This window comes from Lithobates pipiens, unplaced genomic scaffold (assembly GCF_037356315.1).
Source record: "Lithobates pipiens isolate NorthernLeopardFrog02 unplaced genomic scaffold, aLitPip1_a1.2 Scaffold_18, whole genome shotgun sequence".
Classification (NCBI taxonomy): Eukaryota; Metazoa; Chordata; class Amphibia; order Anura; family Ranidae; genus Lithobates; species Lithobates pipiens.
In genome coordinates, this window is record NW_027507758.1 from 176,424,220 (window position 1) to 176,450,141 (window position 25,922).

Here is a 25,922-nt window from a genome sequence, read left to right on the forward strand (position 1 = left end):
GGCCACTGGGAGCAGTGTGCTGTTTAATCATATTATGTAGTCTTTCTTTTGTGTCTGCGGTCTCTCCTCCAGCCACTAGAGGGCGTAGGCTCGCTCAGTATGGGCTATTTTTCATGTAGGCAGGAAGTGGAAGGGCGGCCAAGCCATCTGGCAACAGGTTCAGTAGGCCTCTGAAGACATAGCAGCAGCCTAAGGATACTAACAACGTGTGAGTACTTACTATGGGAGAACTATGTGAAGACAAGTCATGATTATATGCTGCATATTTATTGCTTATCCGTGGGGACTGTACAACTGTTAAGTTAAAACACCCCTGGATGGTAAGCAGTTCACTTTAAAGATTTGACTGCGCTATAAGCAGGTACAGCGTAGTATACATGCTTGCAATCTTGTTGCTTAAATTCATGTTTAAATATACATGTTTGGGAAAACGTGAGCATGATGCATTTTTAAGGAGTTATATCTCCAGTATATTGCATATGTGCTTGGCTAAATCCTGCAGGTCTAGTTGGGCCCAACCTCGGTTAAGCAGGTGCTTGCAAATCTGCTGCTGGAATGCACGGTTGCTAAAAAGGTACGGTTGAACGAGGATGCATGATTGCACTTGGAGGTGCGGTCCTTTTGAATCTAAGGGGTAGAGCTGAAATGAGGGGAAGCTCTGCTGATTTTATCATCCAATCATGTGCATGATAAAATGCTGTTTTTTTTCCCTTGCATGTCCCCCTTGGATCTACCACGACTTTACTTCTGAGTGCGCTTGCTGTACACTTGTGGTGCGGGTTGGGTTTGCCTTTGGTGAATAACCCCCATGGTTGCAGAAAGCTGCATGATGGCTGAAAGCTGCTGGATCACATAAGGATACATGGTTGCACAAAGGTGCATGTTTATACATGTCTACATAGATAGGTGTTGCATAAACACGTTTCATAAACGCATGCTTGCTTATTGCGAGAATGCCCGTTTCCATGGGCACGTGTTGCATGAATGCGTGTATACAGCGCACACTTTCATATTTTGCCCAAATGCATATTTGCATGAACACTTGGTCCATAGAACCATGTTTCTTAAACACATGCTGGCAAGTTTTCATTTGTACTGCATACATATGTATGTTACATTAAAGTGGTTGTAAACCTCTACAACCAACTTTGACCTACAGGTAAGCCTAGATTAAGGCTTACCTGTAGGTCCAAGAAATATCTCCTAAACCTACACGATTTAGGAGATATTTGCCCAAAGACAGGCGCATGTGCAGTAGACAGCAGCGCACTGAATGCGCCGCTGTCAATGGCGATATGCTGCGAGTGGCGGCTCCCGTGGCGCATGCGCGGGAGTGACGTCATCGCGGCTTTGCCGAATTACAGCGGCAGAGCAGTGAGACCCACCGAGAAGATGGACGCTCCGGACTACAGGGGACAGCGGGGACTTCGCTGGCCTCCCGTGTCAGGTAAGTGACGCATAATGGACTACTATGCGATGCATAGTAGTCCATTATGCTTTACCTTTGCAGGGAATCAAAGAGGAAGTAAACTCATCAGGGTTTACTTCCTTTTTTAATCTGTATACATACGTATTTGTTTTCTCCGGGTGCATATAGGCCTATTTGTCTGGGTACTTGTTTACCTGAGGGTACATCCGTATGAGTGTATTAACCCTGTACTGCATACATTAATGCATGAATGGCCAGAGCACTTGTATACCTGCCTTTCGCATGCCTAGGCACTTGCATTCCTAAGGGCTTGCTTAGAGGTAAACCAACATTGTTTTAGGCCTGCATCCTTGGACTGTTTATTAGGCCACCTGTTATACCAGTTAAACCGTTCCACAAAATAGAGGCAGCTGGGGGAAGCAGGGGCACTGCTCTCAGGTTCAGTGATCTCGCAGGTATCCACATCTCTCGATGGACAGTGGTTTCGGGTGCTTCTGAACCACTGTGGTGTTTGGCATTGCAGTGTGTTCTGGTGCATTCATTTTTCATCAGACTGTGGCCACATCACTTGTTCATGCCTGATCTCGGTTGATTGAAGCCTAAGCAGTATCAAGCCTGGTTAGTATACAGATGGAAGACTGCCTGGGCATACCAGATGCTGTAAGCTATTCCCCACCACGGTGAGGGAAGCATCTGAGGCTGCTGTTTTTTGTTTGTTTTTTTGTTTTTGTATCAGGCCAGTAAGACTTAGGGCAGTACGTAGGGCAGTCTGAGGTGGTTTGTTCCATCTTTTGGTCCGATTCTCAAGGGAAGACACATGCGGGTCCTTTTCGGACAATATTACCGCAGTAAGTTGCATGAACAAGCAGGGAGGTACAAGAGTCCCAGGTCTTATGAGCATAGCAGAAAAGATCCTTGAATGGGCGTAGGCAAATTTTTTATCCCTGTCTTCTATTCACATAAAAGGGCAATTAAATACTCCGTCAGATGTCCTAAGCCGGGAGATTCTGTCTCAAGGTGGTGCTTGAATCGAAAAGTGTTCGAACAGATAGTGCAGAAGTGGGGAATCCCACAAATAGACCTTTTTGTTACAAGGCAGAACAGGCAGGTGGAACAATTTTTCTCTCTACAGAGAGGTCATCTAGGTCTGGGCCTAGATGCCCTATCCCAATCCTGGGAGGCAAATCTGGTGTATCCATTTCCACCTTTTGCCCTCATTCCAAAGATTACCCGGAAGATAAGTGTAGCGCACAAAGCTTTTCCTGATCGCACCATTCTGGCCAAGGAGGTCTTGGTTCTCGGGACTACTAAGACTCAGCATCTCGGAGCTTTGGAGACTGCCTTAGGCTTGATTCACACCTATGCATTTTTAGTGCTTTTTGCATTTTGCTGATTTGTACTACAAAACGTGTTCCATAGAAAACTATGCTAAATGGACTGTAGTGCAAATCTGAAAGGACTAAAACTGCATAGGTGTGAATCCAGCCTTACAGGGCAGACCTTGTATCTCAGGGAGAGGTGTATCCTCTAGAAGTGAGCTTTTTCTCGAATGCCCTGCCTTCTGAGAGGAAGCTGTTAGAGCAGAGAGGGTTATCTGCAAAAGTAATCAATACCATTCTTGGCAACCGGAAGCCGTCCACTAACGCTGTTTACAATAAAATATGGAAAAAATCTGGGGCCTGGCGCCTGCTCAATAAGAGTGTCAGGAGCCATGATACCGGTGATCCTAGATTTCCTCCAAGCTGGAGCAGATCTAAATCTGGCAGTCAGTACCCTTAAGGTGCAGGTATCGGCTCTATCTAGCTTTTTAAATCAAAGACTGTTAGACGAGCCACTGGTCGAGATTTCTTGCATCCATCAGCAGGTCCCCAAGTCAAGGTGGTTCCCTTTCTGGCACTTATCCACTGTGTTGCAAAGTCTTTGTAATACAAAGTTTGAGCCAATAGACAAACTACCCATAAAACTCTTAACCTAAACTGTGATTTTGGTGGCCCTAGTCTCCACTAGGAGGGTTGGTGCGATACAGGCGCTTTCAGTGATTGAGCCCTTCTGCATCATCTTGCAAGACGATTATCCTCTCGCTGGTTCCGGCGTTTCTCCCAAAAGTACCGTCTAACTTCCATAGGTCAAAAGAGATCGTGATAGCATCATTTTGCGGAAATCCTAAAAACAAGGAGGCAGGATTTAATAAGATGTCAGATTCTTGATCGCTTACATAGAGTGCACCAAGGAATGGCGACGTTCCACCAGCCTGTTTGTAGGTTCAAACATAGGTAAAAGGGCATCTAAAAATACCATCGCAAGGTGGATGAATTCGACCATCGAGGAGGCATACAAAGCAGCATCCTCGACTCCTCCGTTAGGAATAAATGCTCATTCCACAAGAGCGGTTTCTACTTCTTGTGCTGAAAGGGCCGGTGCGTCTCCCCTCCCAGATTTGCAAGGCCGCAACCTGGTCCAGGTTTCAGACATTCGTAAAGTATTAGACTGGATCTGGTTGCCAGTCAGTCTTTCGGCAGGAAAGTGCTGCAGGCTTTGGTCCCGCCCTGATCAGGTAGTCCTATTTTGTCCTCTCTGTAGGCCGTCCTGGAAGATGACTTGGAAAAATGCTGTTATTACCCGTTGACTACTTTTTCCAGGAATCTTCCAGGACGACGTCAGTTCCCTTCCTCCTTTGTGATTAGCAATGTAAAACAGAGTAAAGATAAAGCTACGCTAATGAAGGTTAATAACTGCTTATTTGTTAATATTGAGGGGCTAATACATGTGTGCTGCTTTTATGATGTGGATCATGTGTTTCCTGTGCTAGGAGTGAGGAGCCTATCTCTCTGTAACTGGAAGATTCCTGGAAAAAGTAGTTAACAGGTAATAACATTGTTTTCAGTCACTGAATTGGTCTGCTCCACATTTTTACTGCCAGTAACGCAGTCAGTCGATGAGCCCACTTCTTCTTTGGGTTCACTAAAAGCCCCCCAATCTGTTAAGCTTTCTTACTCATGAATGGAAAGAAAAAGCATTATGTATTCTGAGTGAGAACACCCAGAAAAAAGTTCTCAATCCTTTATTCTATGGAGGAAGGGCTTTATGGGGAGTTCCAGCGATTTATGCTACTATATCCTCTGTATACAAAAACCTGACTTGTCCAGTACGCAATGCTCATATGCTAAAGGGTACAACCGATAAGAAGTTGGAGTTCCTTTGTCAAAAATATATTTTGCACACAGGTTTAGTCATTCAAACCTGCGCTGGCATTCAGAGACCTACGGCCACATCACCCCGAAGGTGCCCGATCTTGTCTGATCTTGGAGGCTAAGTAGGGCCAGGCCTGGCTAGTACCTGCATGGGAGACCGCCTGGGAATTCCATGTGCCGTAGGTTTCTAGGACCTAGAATAGAGGTAGACAGAGGTACTCCAAAGTCATTCCTGATCAGCAGGCCCGGGGTTTGGCCAGCATATTGGCAGTGTTCTGTTTTACAGTTATCACTATGAAAGATTCTATTCTCCAGGCCCCATGGCTCATGCTAAGGCTGATACATATGCATAGAATCCTATGGTTAAAAGATGGTCCCTTTTTATAGTAAACGGTTATTTGGAGATGATCTGGAGAAGTATATCCAAAGAATTTCTAATGGGGAAAGGTCCCTTTTTTTCTGGTTAAGAAGTTTAAGTATTTTCTTAGAGCCAGGGGCATCTGCCTCCAGGCAGTCACGACGGTCTCCACTGTCAGGATTCAAGAGGTAAACCTCAGGGTCAGTCCCAGGGTCAAAATAGGACCCGGGGGAGGTAACCCACAAAACAAAGTACTAAAGCCTTATGAAAGGGTGCCCCCGCTCGCTCAAGTGGGGGGAGGGGGGGTCTCTACAGCTTTAAAATGTCTGCCAGGAACCATGTCAGAATTCCCGTCTCTTCGTTTTCTTAGATAAAAACGTTGCCAGAGATCCAGTGAAAGAAGTCTTTCTTGCTTGGATCATCATCTCTTGTCTGAGTGATATCGGTGGTCCCCTTGGTAGAGCAAGGATTAGGGTTTTTTCAAACCTTTTCTTACGGTTCCAAAACAGTACGGGAATGTGAGACCCATTTTGAATCTCAAAGATCTAAATCAGGCTTGAATAGCCATTCTTTTCGCATGGAGTCAATCCAATCAGTAGTCTCAGTCCTACAAGGGGGAGAACTTCTCTGCTTTTTTCCATGTAAAAATCCCCCCCCCCCCCCTTTTCCAGCTCACCAGAAAGTTACGTTTCAAGGTAGAAAATCTTCATTTTCAGTTTGTAGCTCTGCCTTTTGGTCTAGCTACTCCACCTTGAGTGTTTACAAAGGTCCTGGCTCCTCGTTAGCCAGGGTAATGGCTCAAGGTACAAAAATACTAGCTTATTTAGATCTTCTCTTCATAGATCAATTCGGTAGCCTGCTTAGTCCAAACCTTGGTCACCGCAGTTAGCTACCTGGAAAACCTAGGTTGGATTCTCAGACTAGAGAAATCCTCCTTAAATCCATCAAGGAGACTGCAGTACTGGGGACTGATCATTGATACAGCTTAGAAGAGGATGTTTTTTTCCACAGGAAAGGATCGGTTCCATGGGGAAACTGATTACTCAAGTCAAAGAAGAATCCTTTAATTCGGCGTTGCATGAATTTGTTGGGAAAGATGATGGCTTCTTTCGAGGCCGTTCCTTATGTGCAGTTTCATTTAAGACTGCTGCTAAACAGTATCCTTTCAGCTGGGAAGAAGGCCCAAGCTCTGGGCTTCCTAATACGTTTATCCCCCAATGTTTGTCAAGAGCCCCAATTTGTGGTTGATATCCAAAAACCTTCATAAAGAGGAATCCTTTCTACCAGTTACCTGAAAGGTGGTAACAGACACCAGCCTTCTGGGCTGAGGAGCAGTCCTGGAAAAAACATCTGTCCTAAGGAAATGGTCCAAATCAATGATTCTAAATATTCTAAAGAATCGGGCAGGACTCCTGGTCCTCGAGGCCTGGACGCTCAAACTATAGAATTGTCCTGTCAGGATCAAATCCAACAGTGCCACAGCTGTGGCTTTTATGATTCACCAAGGGGGCGCAAGAAGTCGTGCGGCCCAGGAAGAGGTGAATCATTCTATCTTGGCAGAAAACATTCCCTGCCTATTTACAATTTTCATTCCAGGAATAGGAATTGACAGGTGGACTACATGAAGTCGCCAACAATTTGTTTCCGGGGAGAATGCAGTCCGGGGAACACTGCGCTGCCTGGAAACTTAGAATGAATGAAATCAAGCAGCTAACACAACAAATAGATAAACTTTGTTTCAAAAAAGTGGATTGGTATGTAAAGTGTAGCGCTAAATATGATCGGAACGATAGTCTGGCTGAAGGAATGCCAAGACCACCATACATGCAAAAGTGCAAAAAATAAAATGGTGACTAATATTGATATACAAGAGTGATATAAAATTTAAAAGATACAAAAAATGTGATCAGTGCAATGATGTCATCATACATATATAAACATAGAATAAACTTATAGTGAATTTGCACAAAAAAACAAGTTATTGCAGCATAAATGAACAAAACAAATTGTGCGAAAGTCTTTAAGTGAAATAGTCCATCATGCAGAGATCCCACGTGATTAATCAGAAGTTTGGGCGTTCTTCAAGAGACCGAACAGTATGTATTGACTTGCAGTCACTAGTGTAACACCACCACCACCTGTAAAGATATGAGCTTACCAGATAGCTCGGACCTAAAAGAACCTACGTTCTATGAGTCAATAGAGCTTTAAAGTGTCAGCTGACAGCATAGGATGCGATCTCTGGAAATGTGTCCCAAGACTTTTGGAAAAGATCTGTCTCCACACAAGAGTATATTTAATCAAGTTTCAACCATCCAGCTTAAGTCTCAGTCCCTCACATGTGGTCGCCCAAACTTCTGATTAATCCAGAAGATGGAGAGTTCCGGATGTGGAACTTTGTTTCAAGGACAAGGGATCTGTGGGATCAGTTTTTTACTGATCTTTGCATTCCCTCCTGTTCTGCTTCAGCGCCTTCTTCACAGGATCAAGCAAGAAGGGAAGGAGGTGAGTCTTGTGGCCTCAGTGATCTTGGTTTGCTGAGATTGTAAAGATGGCGGTGGGGGACCCTTGGACCCCACCACTATGGCCAGGCCACCTCTCATGAGTTCAGGTATTCCAGCCTTACAAATGCAAATTTTAGCGATTTTTCTATTGACACCCACATTCTGAAAGATCGTGGGCGATTAGACTCAGTAGTTCTACTTTGGTAAATGCTAGGAAGCTTGACTCCAGAGTCAATAATCTGGAAGGCATATGTGTAGATCCAGGGGTTGGCACCCCAGGAAATATGTCATGGGTAGGATCCTTGAACTCCTACAGATGGCATTAGTACTATCGATGGCCAGATATCGGCCTTATTTGTCGGTCTTTTAATCAACCACTTGCTTCTCTCTGGTTCGTAACTTTATTCAGGGGATAACACACAGATTAATCCTCCAGTATGGTCACCCCTGAACCTTGGGACTTAATTTCAGTCCTGTCAGCTTATAGAAGCAGTCTTTTTTCGGAGCCAGTACGGGTATTCCCTTGGTCCTCTTGATGAGGGAAAAATAATTTTTTTGGTTGCCATATCTTCTGCAAGAAGAGTATCAGTATTGACCCTTTGTAAGGAGCCGTATTGGTTGCTCATAAGGATGAGGCTGTATCGCGGAATACTGAATTCGTACCAAAGGTAGTATCTGGTTTTCATTTAAACCAGGATATTCGGCTTTCATTTTTTTTTTTCCAGAACTTTGTTTCTGTGGAAGAAAAGTCACTACTTTTTCTTGATGTGGTGAGAGCGGTCAGGGTCTATTGAAAGAGACTGCTCAGATTCGTAATCAAAGGTTTTGTTTGTGTTGCCAGATGGTTCTAAAAGAGGACAGACAGCATCAAAATCTACTGTTTCTAAATGGTTTCATCAAGTGATTGTTCAGACTTGTGGTTTTAAGAGGAAAGTTCCTACTCTTCATATTAACGCGCACTCCACCAGGGCTGTTGGTGCTTCTTGGGCAGTACATCACCAAGCCTCCATGGCTTAAATCTGCATGGCCACAACTTGGTCTTCAGTCGATCAATTTCCCAGATTCTATCAAATAGATGTAACTGCATGAGGACATCGCCTTTGGTGCAGTGTACTGCAGGTTGCAGTATGAGTCCTTTTAGTCTCTTGGTGCACTACTTTTGTTGTCTCCCTCCCTTCAGTTGGTATTGCTATGGGATATCCCACATAGTAACTACTATGGCGCTGTGTCCTGTGATGTATGATTAATAAAATAGTTTTCTTTGAAGTACATCACAGGACACAAAGATCCCTCCCTTCTTTGTAAACACATGTATTGCTTTGCTACAAAACTGAGGTACTCCCACAGGTGAGAGGGGTTATATAGGGAGTGCAATTTTTAATTTAGGGCGTGCCAGTGTCCATCACCTGAAGGTGGCCTATAACCCACATAGTAACTACTACGGCTCTGTGTCCCGTGATGTACTCCAAAGAAAAGGATTTTACAGGTAAGCTGTTATAAAAATCCTATTTTTTGTAATTGCAGTGTAAAGCCGGGGGGGGGGGGGGTGTGTGTAAATCTTTCCTTTGGGTTGGCCACAGCTCAGGAGGATTCTCAAAGCATCTAGCCCCGGTGCTGGGCTTACTGAAGACACCTCAATACTCGATCTTTGCTCAGAAGCAGTCAATTCCAGGGGTTCCTTTCGATATATTTCTACAGAAGGAAGCTGTGTTTGGGTCAAAGCACGTTCTCTACATACAGCCCTGCTTCAGGTCTTCGTAGAGGTTCATTCCCTGTCAGGAACTGGGGGATCCAGGCTTTGCTTTGCCGGAAGGCTCTGTTTCTAGGGTGTTGAAGAGCAAAGATTGGTGCTTGATATTATTCCTTTTCAGGAATCTGGAATATAACCACTGATGCCAGTCTCTCTAAGTTGACTTAAGGCTGGCTACAGTTCAGTGGGCTTGATCTCCACAGGAGAAAATACTGTCCAATAGCTGGTAATTCTTTGGCCAGTATGCCTGCTCTGGATTATAGGACAAACCTGTTGTAGGTTCAATCTGGAAATCCTCTGCAGGCATGTATATCAACCATCAGGAGATCATGCGACTCAGGGAGGTGTACCCCATTCTGTCTGAAACAATACCAGTGCTGTCTTCATCGCCAATACATATTACAGGTATAGGTGGGGGGCAAAGGGAACTCTGCAGGGAAATATACTAGATTCCAAGTTCTACAACAGTTGGGACAGGTGTGTCTGAGACAAGAGTCCCACTGCCAATGGTGGTACATGTACTGGTAGCACCTTAAGGTCTGGTTCTCCCTTATTTGAGGCTCTTTTCCTTGTTTCGGATTCTGACACATCTTTTGCGAAGAATCCGTAAGGTGGTAACACTGATATTGGTGTTGGCCAAATTAGCCTAGTGGAGCTTGGTATGCAGACATAGCTGGTCTTGCGGGGGGTTACTCCTTTTGGACACTCCCAGTCCAGCGGGACCTAATGGTGTTGAGTCCTGTATCTCAGCTTTGTTGAGCCCCTGGAAGCCAGCGTCAGGGAACTTCAATTACAGGACTTGATAATATTTTTTTTGGCCTGGCGCAAAGCTAGGAAGTGGCAACCACAGAAATATGTGGGTGGGATGTTTTCTTTTTCTCCAATCGGTAGAAGAAAGGAGTTAGGCCTTAAATACAGTTAAGGGTCAGGGTTCGTCCCTATTTTTTTTTTTTTTCCAGGGGTCATTGTTTCTCACGCCCTTTTCTTTTTTTCATACCTCATACAGCAGGTAACATGGACAATCCCATCTTTCAGGCCATTCTTGTGTCCTTGGGACTTGTATTGGTCTTAACTGTCCTTGCAAAGGCCACTTTTTGAACAATCAGTGGATTCTGTTGGTCCTTTTATCTCAGAATGTGGTTTCTTTGGTTGCTATCGCTTCACAAAGTGGAGTGTCGGTATTGGCGGCTCTTTCATGCAAGGAGCCATTCTTGGTCTCGCATCACTAGGTGATGTTGCGTCCTGATCCATTTTTCTTGCTTAAGTGATTTCTAGTTTTTCACTTGAATCAGGACAGTGTCTTGCTTTTTATTTTTCTCCTAAGCCACAGTCGGCAGGAGAAAGATTGCTACCTACTCTAGAGGTAGCTCAGACGCTCAGGATCTACTTGAGTTGTCATCACAAGTCGGGAATCCTGGTTTGTGCTGCCAGAAGAGCCCATGAAGGGCAGGCGGCATCCAGGTTGAATATTTAGCAGTGGATCTGCCAATTTATCATTGATGCCTATGGTTTAAATGGAAATAAAATTTATTTTATTTTTTTCTGGGGAGAGATTCTCTTCCAGGTGCGAGAGTATCTTTGGCCATCCATCTGATGTCGGTGGCCCAGGTGTACAAGACCACTATATGGTCTTTGGTTTATACATCTACAGGGTTTTTTTCCAGGTCTATTTCAATTGTGTTGAAAATACTGCCTTTGACCTCAGCGTATTACAAATAATGGAGTACGTCCTCCTTTGGCAGTTTCTATAATAGTGTCTCCCTCCCCTCAGGGGCATTGCTTTAGGACATCCCAGATAGTCATTATTATGGTGCTCTGTGTCTTGTGATGTACAGTAGAAAATAGATTTTTCCTACAGCTTACCTGTAAAATACTTTTCTTGGATACATCAAGGGACACAGAGGTCCCTCTCCTCTTTTCTGGGATCTGCTTGCTGCAAAAACTGAGGTACTTCCTGTATGGGAGGGGTTATATGGGGGGAACATTCGGTCTATTCGTTGCCAGTGTCCATTCACCTATAGGTGACGTATAACCCAGATAGTCATTATTATTGTGCTCTATGTCCCGTGATGTGTACTCCAAGAAAGGGATTTTGCAGCAAAGCTGTAGGAAAATCCATAATTTTTTTTTATTTTATTTTTTAAATCTCAAACCTCTCTATACTTGCCTGCTCTGCAGAGGAGCGCTTCATTGGCCTCACGATTGGATTATGATTATGTCTTCGAAACTGCGATGCATCACCATTACTGCTCATGGATTTCATTTTTTTTTTAACACTCTCTTTATGTAGCAAAGTCATGATACAAGAGATGGTCAGAGACTGTAGACATGATACAGGAGATGGTCAGAGACTGCAGACATGATGCAGGAGATGGTCAGAGACTGCAGACATGATACAGGAGATGGTCAGAGACTGCAGACATGATACAGGAGATGGTCAGAGACTGCAGACATGATACAGGAGATGGTCAGAGACTGCAGACATGATACAGGAGATGGTCAGAGACTGCAGACATGATACAGGAGATGGTCAGAGACTGCAGACATGATACAGGAGATGGTCAGAGACTGCAGACATGATACAGGAGATGGTCAGAGACTGCAGACATGATACAGGAGATGGTCAGAGACTGCAGACATGATACAGGAGATGGTCAGAGACTGCAGACATGATACAGGAGATGGTCAGAGACTGCAGACATGATACAGGAGATGGTCAGAGACTGCAGACATGATACAGGAGATGGTCAGAGACTGCAGACATGATACAGGAGATGGTCAGAGACTGCAGACATGATACAGGAGATGGTCAGAGACTGCAGACATGATACAGGAGATGGTCAGAGACTGCAGACATGATACAGGAGATGGTCAGAGACTGCAGACATGATACAGGAGATGGTCAGAGACTGCAGACATGATACAGGAGATGGTCAGAGACTGCAGACATGATACAGGAGATGGTCAGAGACTGCAGACATGATACAGGAGATGGTCAGAGACTGCAGACATGATACAGGAGATGGTCAGAGACTGCAGACATGATACAGGAGATGGTCAGAGACTGCAGACATGATACAGGAGATGGTCAGAGACTGCAGACATGATACAGGAGATGGTCAGAGACTGCAGACATGATACAGGAGATGGTCAGAGACTGCAGACATGATACAGGAGACGGTCAGAGACTGCAGACATGATACAGGAGACGGTCAGAGACTGCAGACATGATACAGGAGACGGTCAGAGACTGCAGACATGATACAGGAGACGGTCAGAGACTGCAGACATGATACAGGAGACGGTCAGAGACTGCAGACATGATACAGGAGACGGTCAGAGACTGCAGACATGATACAGGAGACGGTCAGAGACTGCAGACATGATACAGGAGACGGTCAGAGACTGCAGACATGATACAGGAGACGGTCAGAGACTGCAGACATGATACAGGAGACGGTCAGAGACTGCAGACATGATACAGGAGACGGTCAGAGACTGCAGACATGATACAGGAGACGGTCAGAGACCGCAGGCAATGCATTAAGGTAAAAAATGTTAAGCCTTTAGAACCACTTGAAATGAACAAGCTGAAGTTAGAAGCTGATTGGTAACTGCATAGCTGCTCTAGATTCTGTCTCCTCCACACAGAAACGTGCTGCTCTTTGGCAGAGGTTCCAGGGGTGCTGTCAATTAACACCCATGTGGCCTGGCGCAGCACGATTTTAAAATGAAAGGTTTTGGAACATCTTTACTTGTGTTTCTTGCGAGTAGGAGTGCCCATTCAAATGAATGGACTGCCCTACACGTGATGTGTGTGCGCGCAAGTGAACCTACACAAGCTCTCCGCCGCTATAATGTTTTGGGGGTTATAAATATTTTTCTAGCCAACACTGAATATTTTGCTAGGTGTCTGAGAAAATGAATTACAGCTGGGTTAACACAAATGATGGTGCACAAAGATTTCAAACCTTACGTCTGTGACCAGAGTTGAGGGGGAAAAAAGTTTCTTTGTAATGTTCCATAAGTTGACTTGCAGGCACAGGTTCACTGTTTTTTCTCTGAGGTTGGCTTTATATTTGTATAACTTTTTCGGAAAGTTGCACGAACTTTTGAAAAGCATTAAATTGTCACTTGCTACAAATGTTATAAAGTTGTGTATGGGATTTTATACAAAAGGAAGGGGTTAGAATAGATACGACTTCTGAAAGCTAGGAGTGATTTAGGACTCTTGCACACGGCTATTAAACCCATGGCCATACAGAGTAAAAAATGCTGCTTGTGGCACTCTGGGGTTCTATTTTTGCACAATGAGATTTATAATGCAAAACCGCTGATGCAACTGTACCCCGGTGATCAGTGGCACTCGTGTTTACACATTGACATGTATGGGTGTGTTTTTAAAACATATTTTATACTCTATATGCATAATGTACGGCAAGAGCTGTTATAATAATGTTTTTAAGTCAAGATTGTGTGTAATTTTTATTTATTGTCATCAGCACTAGTTGGGATGAACATGTCTTTGAACTGGTTTTACCGAAAGCCTGCATGGTGGGACACGTGGACTTTAAGTTTTTATTGAACTCTAATATCACAAACATTCCACAAATTCAAGTAACGTTACTTAAAAACAAAGCTCCAGGATTGGCCAAAGTCAATGGTAAGATTGCACTTATGTTAATATATTTAGTGAAAGACTCAATAGATTTCACTATGAAAACAGTTAATGCCTCTCTTCTCCCTTTTTGTATGTTTTTTTTTTTTTTTTTTTTTTTATATTGCTATATGGTAATTTACTTCTGTGAAATTCTTAAAATGATGTTGGAGGATCATGTTTTTTTTTTTTTTTTTTCTGCATTTCAAATGATGAAACGGTTATGGCATACTGCTACTCAAACGTACCTATGTTTTCCTTTTTTTCTCTATCGGGATGTTCCCCAGCACTCCCAAGGTCCATCGTTGTATCTATAAGCATTGTAAAGAAAATTAAAGTGGTTCTAAAGGCTAAACATTTTTTTTACCTTAATGCATTCCCCGTGTTAGGTTTAAACATGTCCTAGTTGTATTGCTTGTTCTCTTTCTCTTTCTCTCTCTCTCTCTCTCTCTCTTTGTCTCTGACAGCAGCGGGAGTTATTGGCCAATGAGTAACTATGAGTTAATAAATACACATATGTAAACACACAGAATAAATATTTAGGGTAACATGATCTTCAGTAATAGTTACTCCCATTATGATTCAGACAGCTATTTCTACAGAGCAGAAACTGGTAGGCATCTGCATCAAAGTTTATTAAAATCCATGCAATGTGCATTGATCACCTGGAGGGGCTTGTGGGGTTTCTCAGCAGAAATGGAGTTGCTCTTTAAGGTGCACCCCCACTTTAAGTGGGGGATGACTTGCCTGAGTGCTTGCCCTGTCCTTGGTTAGCTTTCCCTTTAGGCATTTAGCTATAGAGTACCTTGTTGGGCTCACAGGCTAATACCTTGTCTTTTGCACTCTTCAGGTGCTCCTTCTCTGCTTCCCTTTTGCTACTAGAAATGTTGATGAATCTAACCCGGCCTCATTGAGTTCACTTCTTCGGTGGACTCCTTGCTTAAGTTCCTGTGTCATTTGCACTCTGGGGTTGGCCAAAGGCAAATACTGCTTACTAAAGGGAATGTTTCTTCTATATCTGACTTTCCATCAGTCTGGTCTTTGAGTTTAACTTCATCTCCTGCCTCTTATGGCGCTGTCCCTTCGGTCGTGTTGACTTTGTGCTATTGCGATTCCTGAGTTCTCTGACAGGTTATTACCTCACCACCACCAGTGGTTGCGGTCTGATAAAAAAAAGTGTTGCGTGACACAATGATGAATCGAATAACGATACATATACCGGTACATCAGTTAAAGTGCATAAAAATGTGACAACTTTTGGAGAAAGAAAAAAAAAAAACTACTAGGATTCTTTATGATCGGCATATACAGTGCCTTGAAAAAGTATCCATAAACCTTGAAATTTTCCTCATTTTGTCATGTTTTAACCAAAAACTTAAATTTTATTGGGATTTTATGTGATAGACCAACACAAAGTGGCACATGATTGTGAAATAAAAGGAAAATGCTAAATGGTTTTAAACGTTTTTTTACAAATATGTGAAAAGTGTGACGTGCATTTATATTCAGCCCCCTTTACCCTGATACCCCTAACTAAAGTCTAGTGTAACCAATAGCCTTTAGAAGTCACCTAATTTAGTAAATAGAGTCCACCTGTGTGTAGTTTAATCTCAGTATAAATACAGCTGTTCTGTGAAGCCCTCAGAGGTTTGTTAAAGAACCTTAGTGAACAAACGGCATCATGAAGGCCAAGGAACACACCAGACAGGTCGGTGATAAAGTTATATAGACGTTTATAGCAGGGTTGGGTTATAAAAAAAAATAAAAAAAAAAATATCCCAACCTTTGAACATCTCAGAACACTGTTCAATCCATTATCCCAAAATGGAAAGAGTATGGCACAACTGCAACCCTACCAAGACATGGCAGGCCAGCAAAGAGCATTAATCGGAGAAGCCGCCAAGAGGCCCATGGTAACTCTGGAGGAGCTGCAGAGATCCACAGCTCATGTGGGAGAATCTGTCCACAGGACAACTACTAGTTGTGTATAACACAAATCTGTTTTTTAAGGAAGAGTGTCAAGAAAGCCATAAGTTCCGTTTGAAGATTGCAAAAAGCCTTGTGGGAGACACAGCAGACGTTGAAGAAGGTGTTCTAGTGAGATGAGACCAAAATTTAACTTTTTGGCCTAAAGGCAAAATACTATGTGTGGTGGAAAGCTAACACTGCACATCATTCTGAACACACCATCCCCCACCGTGGAATATGGCGGTGGCAGCATCATGTTGTAGGGATGCTTTTCTTCAGCAGGGACAGGGAATCTGGTTAGAGTTGATGGTAAGATGGATGAACCCAATTATAGGGCAATCTTAGAAGATTAGTCTGCAAAAGACTTGAGACTGGGACAGAGGTCCACCTTCCAGCAGAACAAAGACCCTAAACATACAGCCAAAGCTACAATGGAATGGTTTAGATCACAGCATATTCAAGTGTTAGAATGCCCCAGTCGAAGTCCAGACCCAAATCCAATTGAAAATCTGTGGCAAAACTTGAAAATTGCTGTTCACAGATGCTCTATCCAATCTGACAGAGCTTAAGTTATTTTGCAGAAGAATGGCAAGTGTCACTCTCTAGATGTGCAAAGTGTTAACCTTTAAAATCTATATTTCTGATTTATTAATCAGAAGATATGATATAGGTTTAAAACGAATTCTATTGACAAGGGAAAGAAAGGTTTAACATAACACCATTTATTAAAAGTAGTTGAAAGTCTAGCTAACACACAAATATCTATCTATGGTCTTACATCAAGGAAGAAAATACTAGGTTGAAATATATTTACATGCAGGAATACAAAGTATATTCTCTAAGACAGTATATTTAGTTACAAGCAACACCTTAACCATAATTACCCATCCTTACAGAGTTCCACTCTTGACCACTGGTTCCCAAGAAAGAGCCTGTTCCCTCCCCTTGGCTTTGGGTAAATGCCTTCATGCTGATTCCCCATTGGCTGCCTTAGCTTGGATCATGATTGGAGGGCTCACTACATAAGTCGGCCCCCTTTCATGCAAATCCTTTTGACTAGGAAGAAGATTTAATTGGATTTCCCCAGGAACTTGGCAATTGATTATGGTTGCCTCCCTTCATTGCATACCCCAGCATGGGGTCCTTTGAAGTGAGTAGGTGTAGAACAATGGGAGTGGCTCTCCATATGGTGTATACAAGTCTCGGCCCCGCATTGTCTGCTCTTACCAAGCCCCTGGAGGGAGGCATTTTACCTGACTTTCATAGATGAAAGCCAAATGAGATCTATTTCTAATTACAATATTTTACAGATATTAATGAAGATTTCACATAAACTCATAAGGCAACAAAAGCTAGTAGAGACATACCCAAAATCACTTGCAGCTGTAATTGCAGCGAAAGGGTGGTTCTAGAAAGTATTGACTCCAGGAGGCTTTATACTTTATTTGTAAAAAAAAAAAAAATTTTGAAAACCATTTATCATTTTCCTTCCACTAAACGATTGTGTGTTTGTCGATAACATGAAATCCTAATAAAATACATTTGTTTTTGGTTGTAACATGACACTCAAGGCACTATAAATCATCACCGCATATATAAAGGTCAAAAACAAAGTGAGTGACATGACTATTTGGAAAAAAAGGAACAAAATGCCCAATGTCTCCTAAGCACTTCCATACCAGGCACTTTCACCCCTTCCTGCTCAGGACAATTTTAAGCTTTCAGTGCTGTCGCACTTTGAATGACAATTACGCGGTCATGCAACTCTGTACCCAAACAAAATTTTTTATCATTTTCCTCCAAGTAGAGCTTTCTTTCGGTGGGATTTGATCACCTCTGCGATTTTTTTTTTAATTTTTACACTATAAACGAAAAAAGGACCAACAATTAAAGTAGGTGGCACTGATTAGCAACTACTGACAGGCATTGCTGAATGGGCACCTGCATTTATGGGGACAGGCTAGCAGGTGTTGGGCACTGATAGGCAGCTGATGGGCACCTTTTGATGGGGGCTGTGCTGATAATCGATGTGCTGATTATCAGCACAGACCACCCCTCTGAAAGGGAGAGCCACTGATTGGCTCTCCCTGCCAACTTGAACCGAGAAAAGTCGTTTACCGGCACTTCCTGGTTCACGCGATGATCTGCTGTAATTGGTCACAGCTCATCACATGGGAAGAAGTCTGTTGGAGGCTCCATACCATGATCATGATTGCGGTGTCGGACTGACACACAGCACTCTCTATCACCGCACTGGCTGTGTTATCCTGATCAGATCATATGACGTCTGGTCAGGATATCACACCACTTTGCTACCGTCATTCTGCTATATGGCAGGCGGAAAGTGGTTAAACATGTAAAACAACAAAGATGCTATGGTTTGTACAGTCTTTAAACATCCTTTATAGTGAATAAAGAGCAGAGGGTCCCACCACAATTTACATTCCGCTTTTGACTTACTGTTTGAACCTATGTGGCTAAAAATGGGTCAGGTGCCCATTCCCCCTTATTGTTCACTCCAAGGTCCAATTGCTCTACCACAGGCCTCATTGTTTCTTGGATAATGACTCGCCAACTCCACACCAACCTCCAGGACTCCTCCGCTTAAAAAAAAAAAAAAAAAAAGCTAAGATAGTGTAATGCCATAAAAACACTAACCTAAACACTAATGTTTACCTTTTACTTTATGATTTTTTTATATATATTATATTTTGTGTGTGCTCTAACTTTTGATCGCTTTTTTTTTCCTCTTAGAAACCCCTGTAGATAGGCCCATTTCCTTTCCATTGTCTCCTGCCTTCAGTGTGGAAGTTCAGAGAAATGGAAAACCTACCCTAGTTGATTTAAGTGAGGACACGCAAAGCATGGAAGTAGATGACTCTATAAGTAAGTACTTTTTATACAATTTATCCATTATCAAGACTTATTTTCAGTTATTTTTCACCTGAACCAATTGCATATATTTTAACATTTTGCTGCCCGGGTCCATTTTGAAATCTTAAACGTTCACTTGCACTGTATGTAAATCAGCATTTTTTTTTTTTTTTTTTTTTTTTAATTATTTGGCACACACTATATTATATACAGTGCCTTGAAAAATTAATCCTGCCCCTTAATTTTCAACATTTTGTCATGTTGCAACCAAAAACATAAAAAATGGGATTTTATCTTTTAGACCAACACAAAGAAGCACATAATTGTGAAGTGGAGGGAAAATGATAAATAATTTTAAAAATGTTTTGCAAATATCTGAAAAGTGTGGCTTGAATTTTTATTCTGCCCCTCTGAGTCAATACTATGTAGAACCACCTTTCACTGCAGTTACAGCTGCACGTCTTTTTGGGGATGTCTCTACCAGCTTTGCACATCTAGAGTGACATTTTAACCCATTCTTCTTTGCAAAATAGCTCAAGCTCTGTCCGATTGGATGGAGAGCGACTGTGAACAGCAATTTTCAAGTCTTGCCACAGATTCTCAATTGACTTTAGGTTTGGACTTTGACAGGGCCATTGTAACACATGAAAATGTTTTGCTCTAAACCATTCTATTGTAGCTCTGGCTGTATGTTTAGAGCTGTTGTCCTGCTGGAAGGTGAACCTCCGCCCCAGTCTTGTGTCTTGCAGACTCTTAACAGGTTTTATTCTAAGATTGTCCTGTATTTGGCTCCATCTATCTTCCCATCAACTCTGACTAACTTCCCTGTTCCTGCTGAAGAAAAGCATCCCCACGACATGTTGCTTCCATCACAACGTTTCACTGTGGGGATGGTGTGTTCAGGCTGATGTGCATTGTTTTCCGCCCACACATAGCATTTTGCTTTTAAGCCAAAAAGTTCAATTATAGTCTCATCAGAGCACCTTCTTCCACATGTTTACTCTGTCTCCCACATGGCTTCTCCCAAACTACAAACAGGACTTCTTATGGCTTTCTTCTTGCCACTCTTCCATAAAGGCCAGATGTGTCAAGTTCACGACTAATCTTTGTTCTGTGGACAGATTCTCCCACCTGAGCGTTGAATCTCTGCAGCTTCTCCAGAGTTACCATGAGCCTCTTGACTGCTGCTCCGATGCTCTCTTTTCCTGGCCTGTCAGTTTAGGTGGGCGGCCATGTCTTGGTAGGTTTGCAGTTGTGCCATACTCTTTCCATTTTAGGATGATGAATTGAACAGTGCTCTGAGATGTTCAAAGCTTGGTGTATATTTTTTATAACCTAATCCTGCGTTAAACTTCTCCAACTTTATCCCTGACCTGATTGGTGTGTTCCTTGGCCTTCATGATGCTGTTTGTTCTCCAAGGTTTCTCTGAGGGCTTCAAACAGCTGTAGTTATACTGAGATTAAATTGCACACAGGTGAACTTTGTTTACTAATTAGGTGACTTCTGAAGGCAATTTGTTCCACAAGATTTTATTTAGGACCATCAGAGTAAAGGTCGACTTAATACAAATGCACGCCACAGTTTTCATATTTTTAGTTGCAAAAAATTTGGAAAACCACTTATTTTCCTTCCACTTCACAATTATGTGCCACTTTGTGTTGGTCTATCACATAAAATACATTTAAGTTTTCTGATCATAATATGACAAAATGTGGAAAATTTCAAGGGGTATGAATACTGTTTCAAGGCACTGTATTTTCTGAAAGCAGAGGTTTATTCCCATCCCTGTAAAAGTGACTGGGTGGCTTTAAAGCTGCTTGAATCACTTTTACCTGAAACCTGGTCATCAGCTGAACGTTTTGATACTGGATCGTGGGTGCAGCTATAGCCATGATCCTGGTATATAACCGTTTGCACCTGACGACATAAGTACATCCCAATGTACCCATTTAAAGTCCCATTTAGAGGAAATCTGTCGTTCGATTAAGTACATCCCAAGGGCTTGAAGTGGTTTATGTAGAATGCTCGCATTGTCATTTTTTTTGACGCATTTATTTGAAACTTCATGCTGAATAACTTTTAAGCCTATGTTCCCTGTTGCCTATTTGAAAAAGGGGTATAGTTCAGACACAACTATTTCCGTGCATGTTCTGGCATTACACTGATCTCACTGTGTATGGTACAATTACAGGTGGCAGGACTTGCTTGCTCTTGTTGCTTGTTTGTGCTAACCACTTCAACCAGAAGGGGCTTGAAGGCTGTTCCTATGCAAGACAAGAGAAGCAGAGGGCAAAATTAAGCTGGAACTAAATTGAACATAAAGGCATAAAACGCTATCAGCTACATGTAGTTTTAGGAATAGTGAGCCTGTCATCTAGTTCCTTTCTCTAAAGGCTTAATTACATTCATTTTTTTTTTATGCTAGTAATAGTTCTTAATATGTATTTTTTTTGTTTGGTAGGCCCAAGGTTGTGTCCATTTTTAGAAGAGCACAAAGAAGATATCTTGTGTGGCCCTGTTTGGCTAGCAAGTGGCCTTGATCTGTCGGGTCATGCTGGCATGCTAACATTAACAAGTCCTAAACTTGTAAAAGGTAAGTCAGATATTCTCCTGTTTTACCAAACAAGATTTGAAATTTAAACTAGGCTGTTGGTAAAACCTTTATATTTATCCACAATAGGGGCTTTAAACTGCTATTGTACTCTTTAACTATGTGTGTTACACAGTATGTACATTGACAAAATGTTGCTTGCTAAAATTATTCTGTGTGTGCCTAGTACATTTTGTAGGCATTTGAGACCTTCCTTTTGGGATGTACAGTATTTTGCGGTCTCGGTTGGTGTTTAGCGTGCAGCTTGAAAGAACCAACACACACAAATATGCCCCCAGTCCTGACACTGGCTTCAAATGTTTTTTTCATTTCTTTTGGTGAAATTTTATAACATTTTTGTAGGAGTTAATTTTTTGTAGTGCGCTTTCTAGAGCTGCATCTATAAGTTTTAATAACAAAAATGCTTTTGAGGAGAATTACATCTCATCTTATACCATTACACTAAACACTATTTATAAAGTTCTACCCATGCAGTAGATTTGGGTAAGAAATGTGTGACTGTGGCTGCTCCTCCTCGGCCTGCAATAGCTGTTTGTTGGACATATATTAAAACACATATATTGGCTTGTTTAAGGGCTGGTTCACACCACAAAAACGCACTCCAGATCTTTCTGGATGCGTTTCTGCATGTTTGTTTTTGGAGCGTTTTTGATGCTTTTCCGGATGCATTCAATTTGCTTTTTTATTCCAGTTTTTTTTTCCACTATTCTAGGGGTCATTTATTTTTATTTTTTTAATAAAGTTGTCCTTTATTAAAAATAACTTATTACACATCGCCATTTGGCCTCTCAGATTGATAATACACACTTGAATAGGACCATTATGTACCTATTAGTCCATTTGTTAAGCATGTTCTTAACCAACATGGCATAATCTAAAGAATCCTTGTCAACTGTGGAATTATAAGTCCCAACACACCTATGTCAGCTTGCTTGGACTTGTAGTTTCACAATTATCAGGGAGATCCAGGTTGTCCCTTTCTGGTATAATGTATTGTCCACCATCCAGGCTTGCTCCCACTTTCAATGGAAGGTTTCCTTAAGAAGAAATTAAGCTTTAGTAAATGTGATTTAGCTCAGTTGGTTAGAGCAGTGAGAGCTTCTACTACATTTCTAATGTGTTCCCTTAGACTTCGTTCAGCTGCTGATCAAGGAATTTCCACTTCATTCATCTTTCTTACTTGGCTTTCTGTTCTCTTGATCTTCTGTTTCCAATTACTGATATAGCCGTCTCCAGGTTGGAGCTCTGGATCTCCTCCTCCGCAGTCGGTCACTCTCTCCAGGTTGGCTGCCCCATTGTCATATTTCCGAGGCTTGTCAGCCGGCCTCTCGCTCCAGTTCTCCTTAATCCAGCTCCAGCGCCACACCCCCTTCTGCCGCCATGTTTTTGGAGGGGGGGGAGGCAGTGCATTTTTTGATGCGTTTTATTGCCTTCTAGTACAGGAAAAATGCAGCATGATGTAACCTGTGCAATATTATAGTCTAATATATCCTATATAACTATTGCATACATGTATTAATTTGCCTATCACTATAAATTATCTAGTCTATAACAGTCTGATAAGCACAATGATATAACAAACATATAACACATCTGCTTAGTAAACAAGTTAGACTTATTTCCCTTGAAAACAGGGATATACTAAACAGCAGATATCTACAACATATAACAATCGTATAATACAAGAATATACTTATCACATCCTCTAACATAGACTCGGCTGGTCTCAAGATGTTGAAAGAGCTCTGAGCCGCATGGTTTAGGCATGAGCCAGCACCTACAGCAAGGTCTCAAGATGGCAGAGCCACCAGGCTTATTGCACAGGTCACATCACAGCATGTTCTGTTTTTTTTTTCTCTTCCCTGCAACTGACCGCACTGTTGTAAACTTTGGCATTGGAAATCATATAACCTACTTTCCATGCGTTTTTGATGCTGAATAAAAACGCACTGGACTGCATGTGGTGTGAACTGTCCCTAAAGCAGTAGGGAATGCCACTGGCACACTTGTACCTACAGGTAAGCTTATAGTAAAACTTAAAGCGGAGGTCCGCCCACCACTGCAAAAATTAAAAGCCAGCTGCTACACATACTGCAGCTGCTAGCTTTTAATAGGACACTTGCCTGTCCTGGAGTCCTGCGATTTCGGCACCTCAGCTGATGTTTCTTATAGCTGTCAGGTGCTGCCTTTGCAGGTAAAGGAACCTCGCAGTGTAGCCTTACAGCTTCATGCTGGGAACCCTACTGCGCATATGTGAGGCAAAGCTTTTCTTGCCTACTGGCCGAGGAGGAGGGATCCGAGCAGTGACCTCTACGGCCGTGGCTCCTGGAAGTGGGGACAGGATACCGGTCAAAGACTGGTATACGCTCCCCCCCGAAAGGTGCCAAATGTGGCACAAGAGGTGATGGGGGGGGGGGGAGACAAATGAGCGGAAGTTGCACTTTTGGGTGAAACTAAGCTTTAACTGTAGGTACAAAGAATATCTCCTAAATGTGTACTGTTTGAGATTCCGTTTTTTCAGCGTTGATGTCACTAGGGCATTGCACTCTGAAAGGACAGCATACTCATTCCAGCCCTTCAGAGCTCTGTGTCCATGACTATCACTCGCATGCATGGGAATGGTGGCCTGGCCATTCGAATATACGGAACCCGTGAAGATGGAAGCCCTGTCATCAGCACCACCGCTAGAGGGCTTTGGTTTCAGGTACATTTCATAATGTGCTAGTATGCGCTGCATACTAGCACAATATGATGTTGCTTTTGCAGGAGTTTTTTTTTTTTTTAAATTGGTGAATGTTTACTTTAGTGGTTGCTTTCAGACATATTATTTTGATTGTTTCTAAATTAGCAGGGCTGATGTGTATAATAGCCCTCCCACTTCAGGAAACTATTTCCCAAAAAATAAGGGATTGTCCCAGAAGGTTGTCTGATCTGCTTTTTGCCTGGCTGTGAAATAATGTTAATGTTTTTGTTTTAGGAATGGCTGGTGGCAAATACCGTTCTTTTTTAATTCATGTGAAGGCGGCAAATGATAGAGGGGTAGAGGAGCTGTGTAATGGCGCCCGGCCAGTTGTACGGATACCTTCATTGAAGCCACAAAGTGTGAAAGGGCATTCTCTTGCCTCATTACTGGCTAAGGTTGTTCCAGGCAAGGTATGGGAACAGGGGTGTATTGTGTTCAGCACTACACAAGATTTTCTTTTCTCTCTTTTTTTTTTTTTTTGTGTCAATACAATTCACTACTAAGGTTTTACTCTTCTCTCGCCATTTTTTAAGGATAAGTCTGCAGCAAAAATTGATGCCGGCACATCTTCACGGAAAGTTGATAACCTCAGGGGATGTGACCTGCTCCAGGAAGTTTCTGTCACCATAAGACGCTTCAAAAAGACATGTATCCCAAAAGAAAGGTATGTTAGATTATTGCTGTGCACCAATTTTCAATCCGATATTGAAATGAAAATTTCCTGAAGACCACACCCTCCCTCCAAATTATTGCCTTTAAAAAATGATGTATTGTTTTTTGGAAATTATTTTTATTCAATCACACAAGGGCTTAAATGCTTCCTAAACTATGGCTAATGAGACAGTAGCAGGTTCTTTTTATGCCAGCCCTGATTATTCATTTACTTGCAGCAAGTTTGCATGTTTACTGATGGGTGCTACTAGTTTACAGAAACTCTAAACCTGGGATTCCTCAGAGTTCTCCATTGTGAAACCCCCTCCCTTGTAGCTATCTGGCTTCTCCTAGCTGTTTCCTTGTCGTAATGTTTATTATATATCCTAGGCAGTCAGAGGGTTAGGCCCATGCATACTAACTGAATTGGTCTGCTTCGTAAAGTTGCATGAAACAAAATGTGAAATAATCTGCCTTTGAAGACAAACCTGCAGTGTATATGCATAGGTGTGTGTGTGTGTGTGTGTGTGTGTGTGTATGTGTATATATATATATATATATATATATATATATATATATATATATATATATATAATTTTGTACACATGCAGGCAGTGCAAATGCTGTCTATTAGCTGCCAATACACATACCAGTAAAAGATATTGGGTAGCTGAAGCCTTCTTTGTGTTGGCAATCATGGATGCTAGACAGCAGGAGCTGTCTGTGTCTTAGTAACCAAGGGGACTATTAATGTGTAATTGGTGGCTTAGGTGTGGCAGATTGCACATTGGTAATAATTACATGTGGGCCAGCAGAATACAGAAAATATGGCCCGTGTGCGTGGGGCCTTAAAGGATAAGGCATAATTGCACCCATGATCGGCAGGTCTCGGGTACAATGCAGGGCCCCTGCAGAATCTCAAGATGGCTGTCAGGCAGTTGCTTGAGAGAAGGATGTATCCATGAACTATGAAGGTGCTCACGAGTGGTCTCACAGTTCATTGAGAACTGCAAGCTTTCAGCCGCAATGACTGACGATAGTTGTAGTTTGTTCAATTACAGGAAACTGTAAATGAATAACGTGGGCGGATTCCCGCACAGCCGCATTTTTTAGATAGTGACAGTGGGTATGGGGGTCGGCAGAATTGGCAGCAGGAGCTGTAACATGTTACATGTTTCACACTAA

General features: G+C 42.4%; 1 protein-coding gene and 2 pseudogenes across 7 annotated transcripts in view; 2 read left to right on the plus strand and 1 right to left on the minus strand.

Annotated features, from left to right (window-relative positions):
• The window catches only part of BIRC6 (baculoviral IAP repeat containing 6), a 597,017-nt gene that overhangs the window by 152,696 nt on the left and 418,399 nt on the right, over positions 1-25,922 (plus strand). For all 7 annotated transcript variants that reach the window (XM_077486418.1, XM_077486420.1, XM_077486423.1 and 4 more), the window contains exons 13-17: positions 13,735-13,895; positions 18,612-18,743; positions 21,194-21,325; positions 24,321-24,496; positions 24,620-24,750. In XM_077486418.1, coding sequence (XP_077342544.1) covers positions 13,735-13,895; positions 18,612-18,743; positions 21,194-21,325; positions 24,321-24,496; positions 24,620-24,750 — 732 coding nt within the window. The remainder of the gene's footprint in view (positions 1-13,734; positions 13,896-18,611; positions 18,744-21,193; positions 21,326-24,320; positions 24,497-24,619; positions 24,751-25,922) is intronic.
• Positions 4,688-4,806, plus strand: LOC143990895 (5S ribosomal RNA; annotated as a pseudogene).
• On the minus strand, positions 22,419-22,725 carry LOC143990098 (huntingtin-interacting protein K pseudogene; annotated as a pseudogene).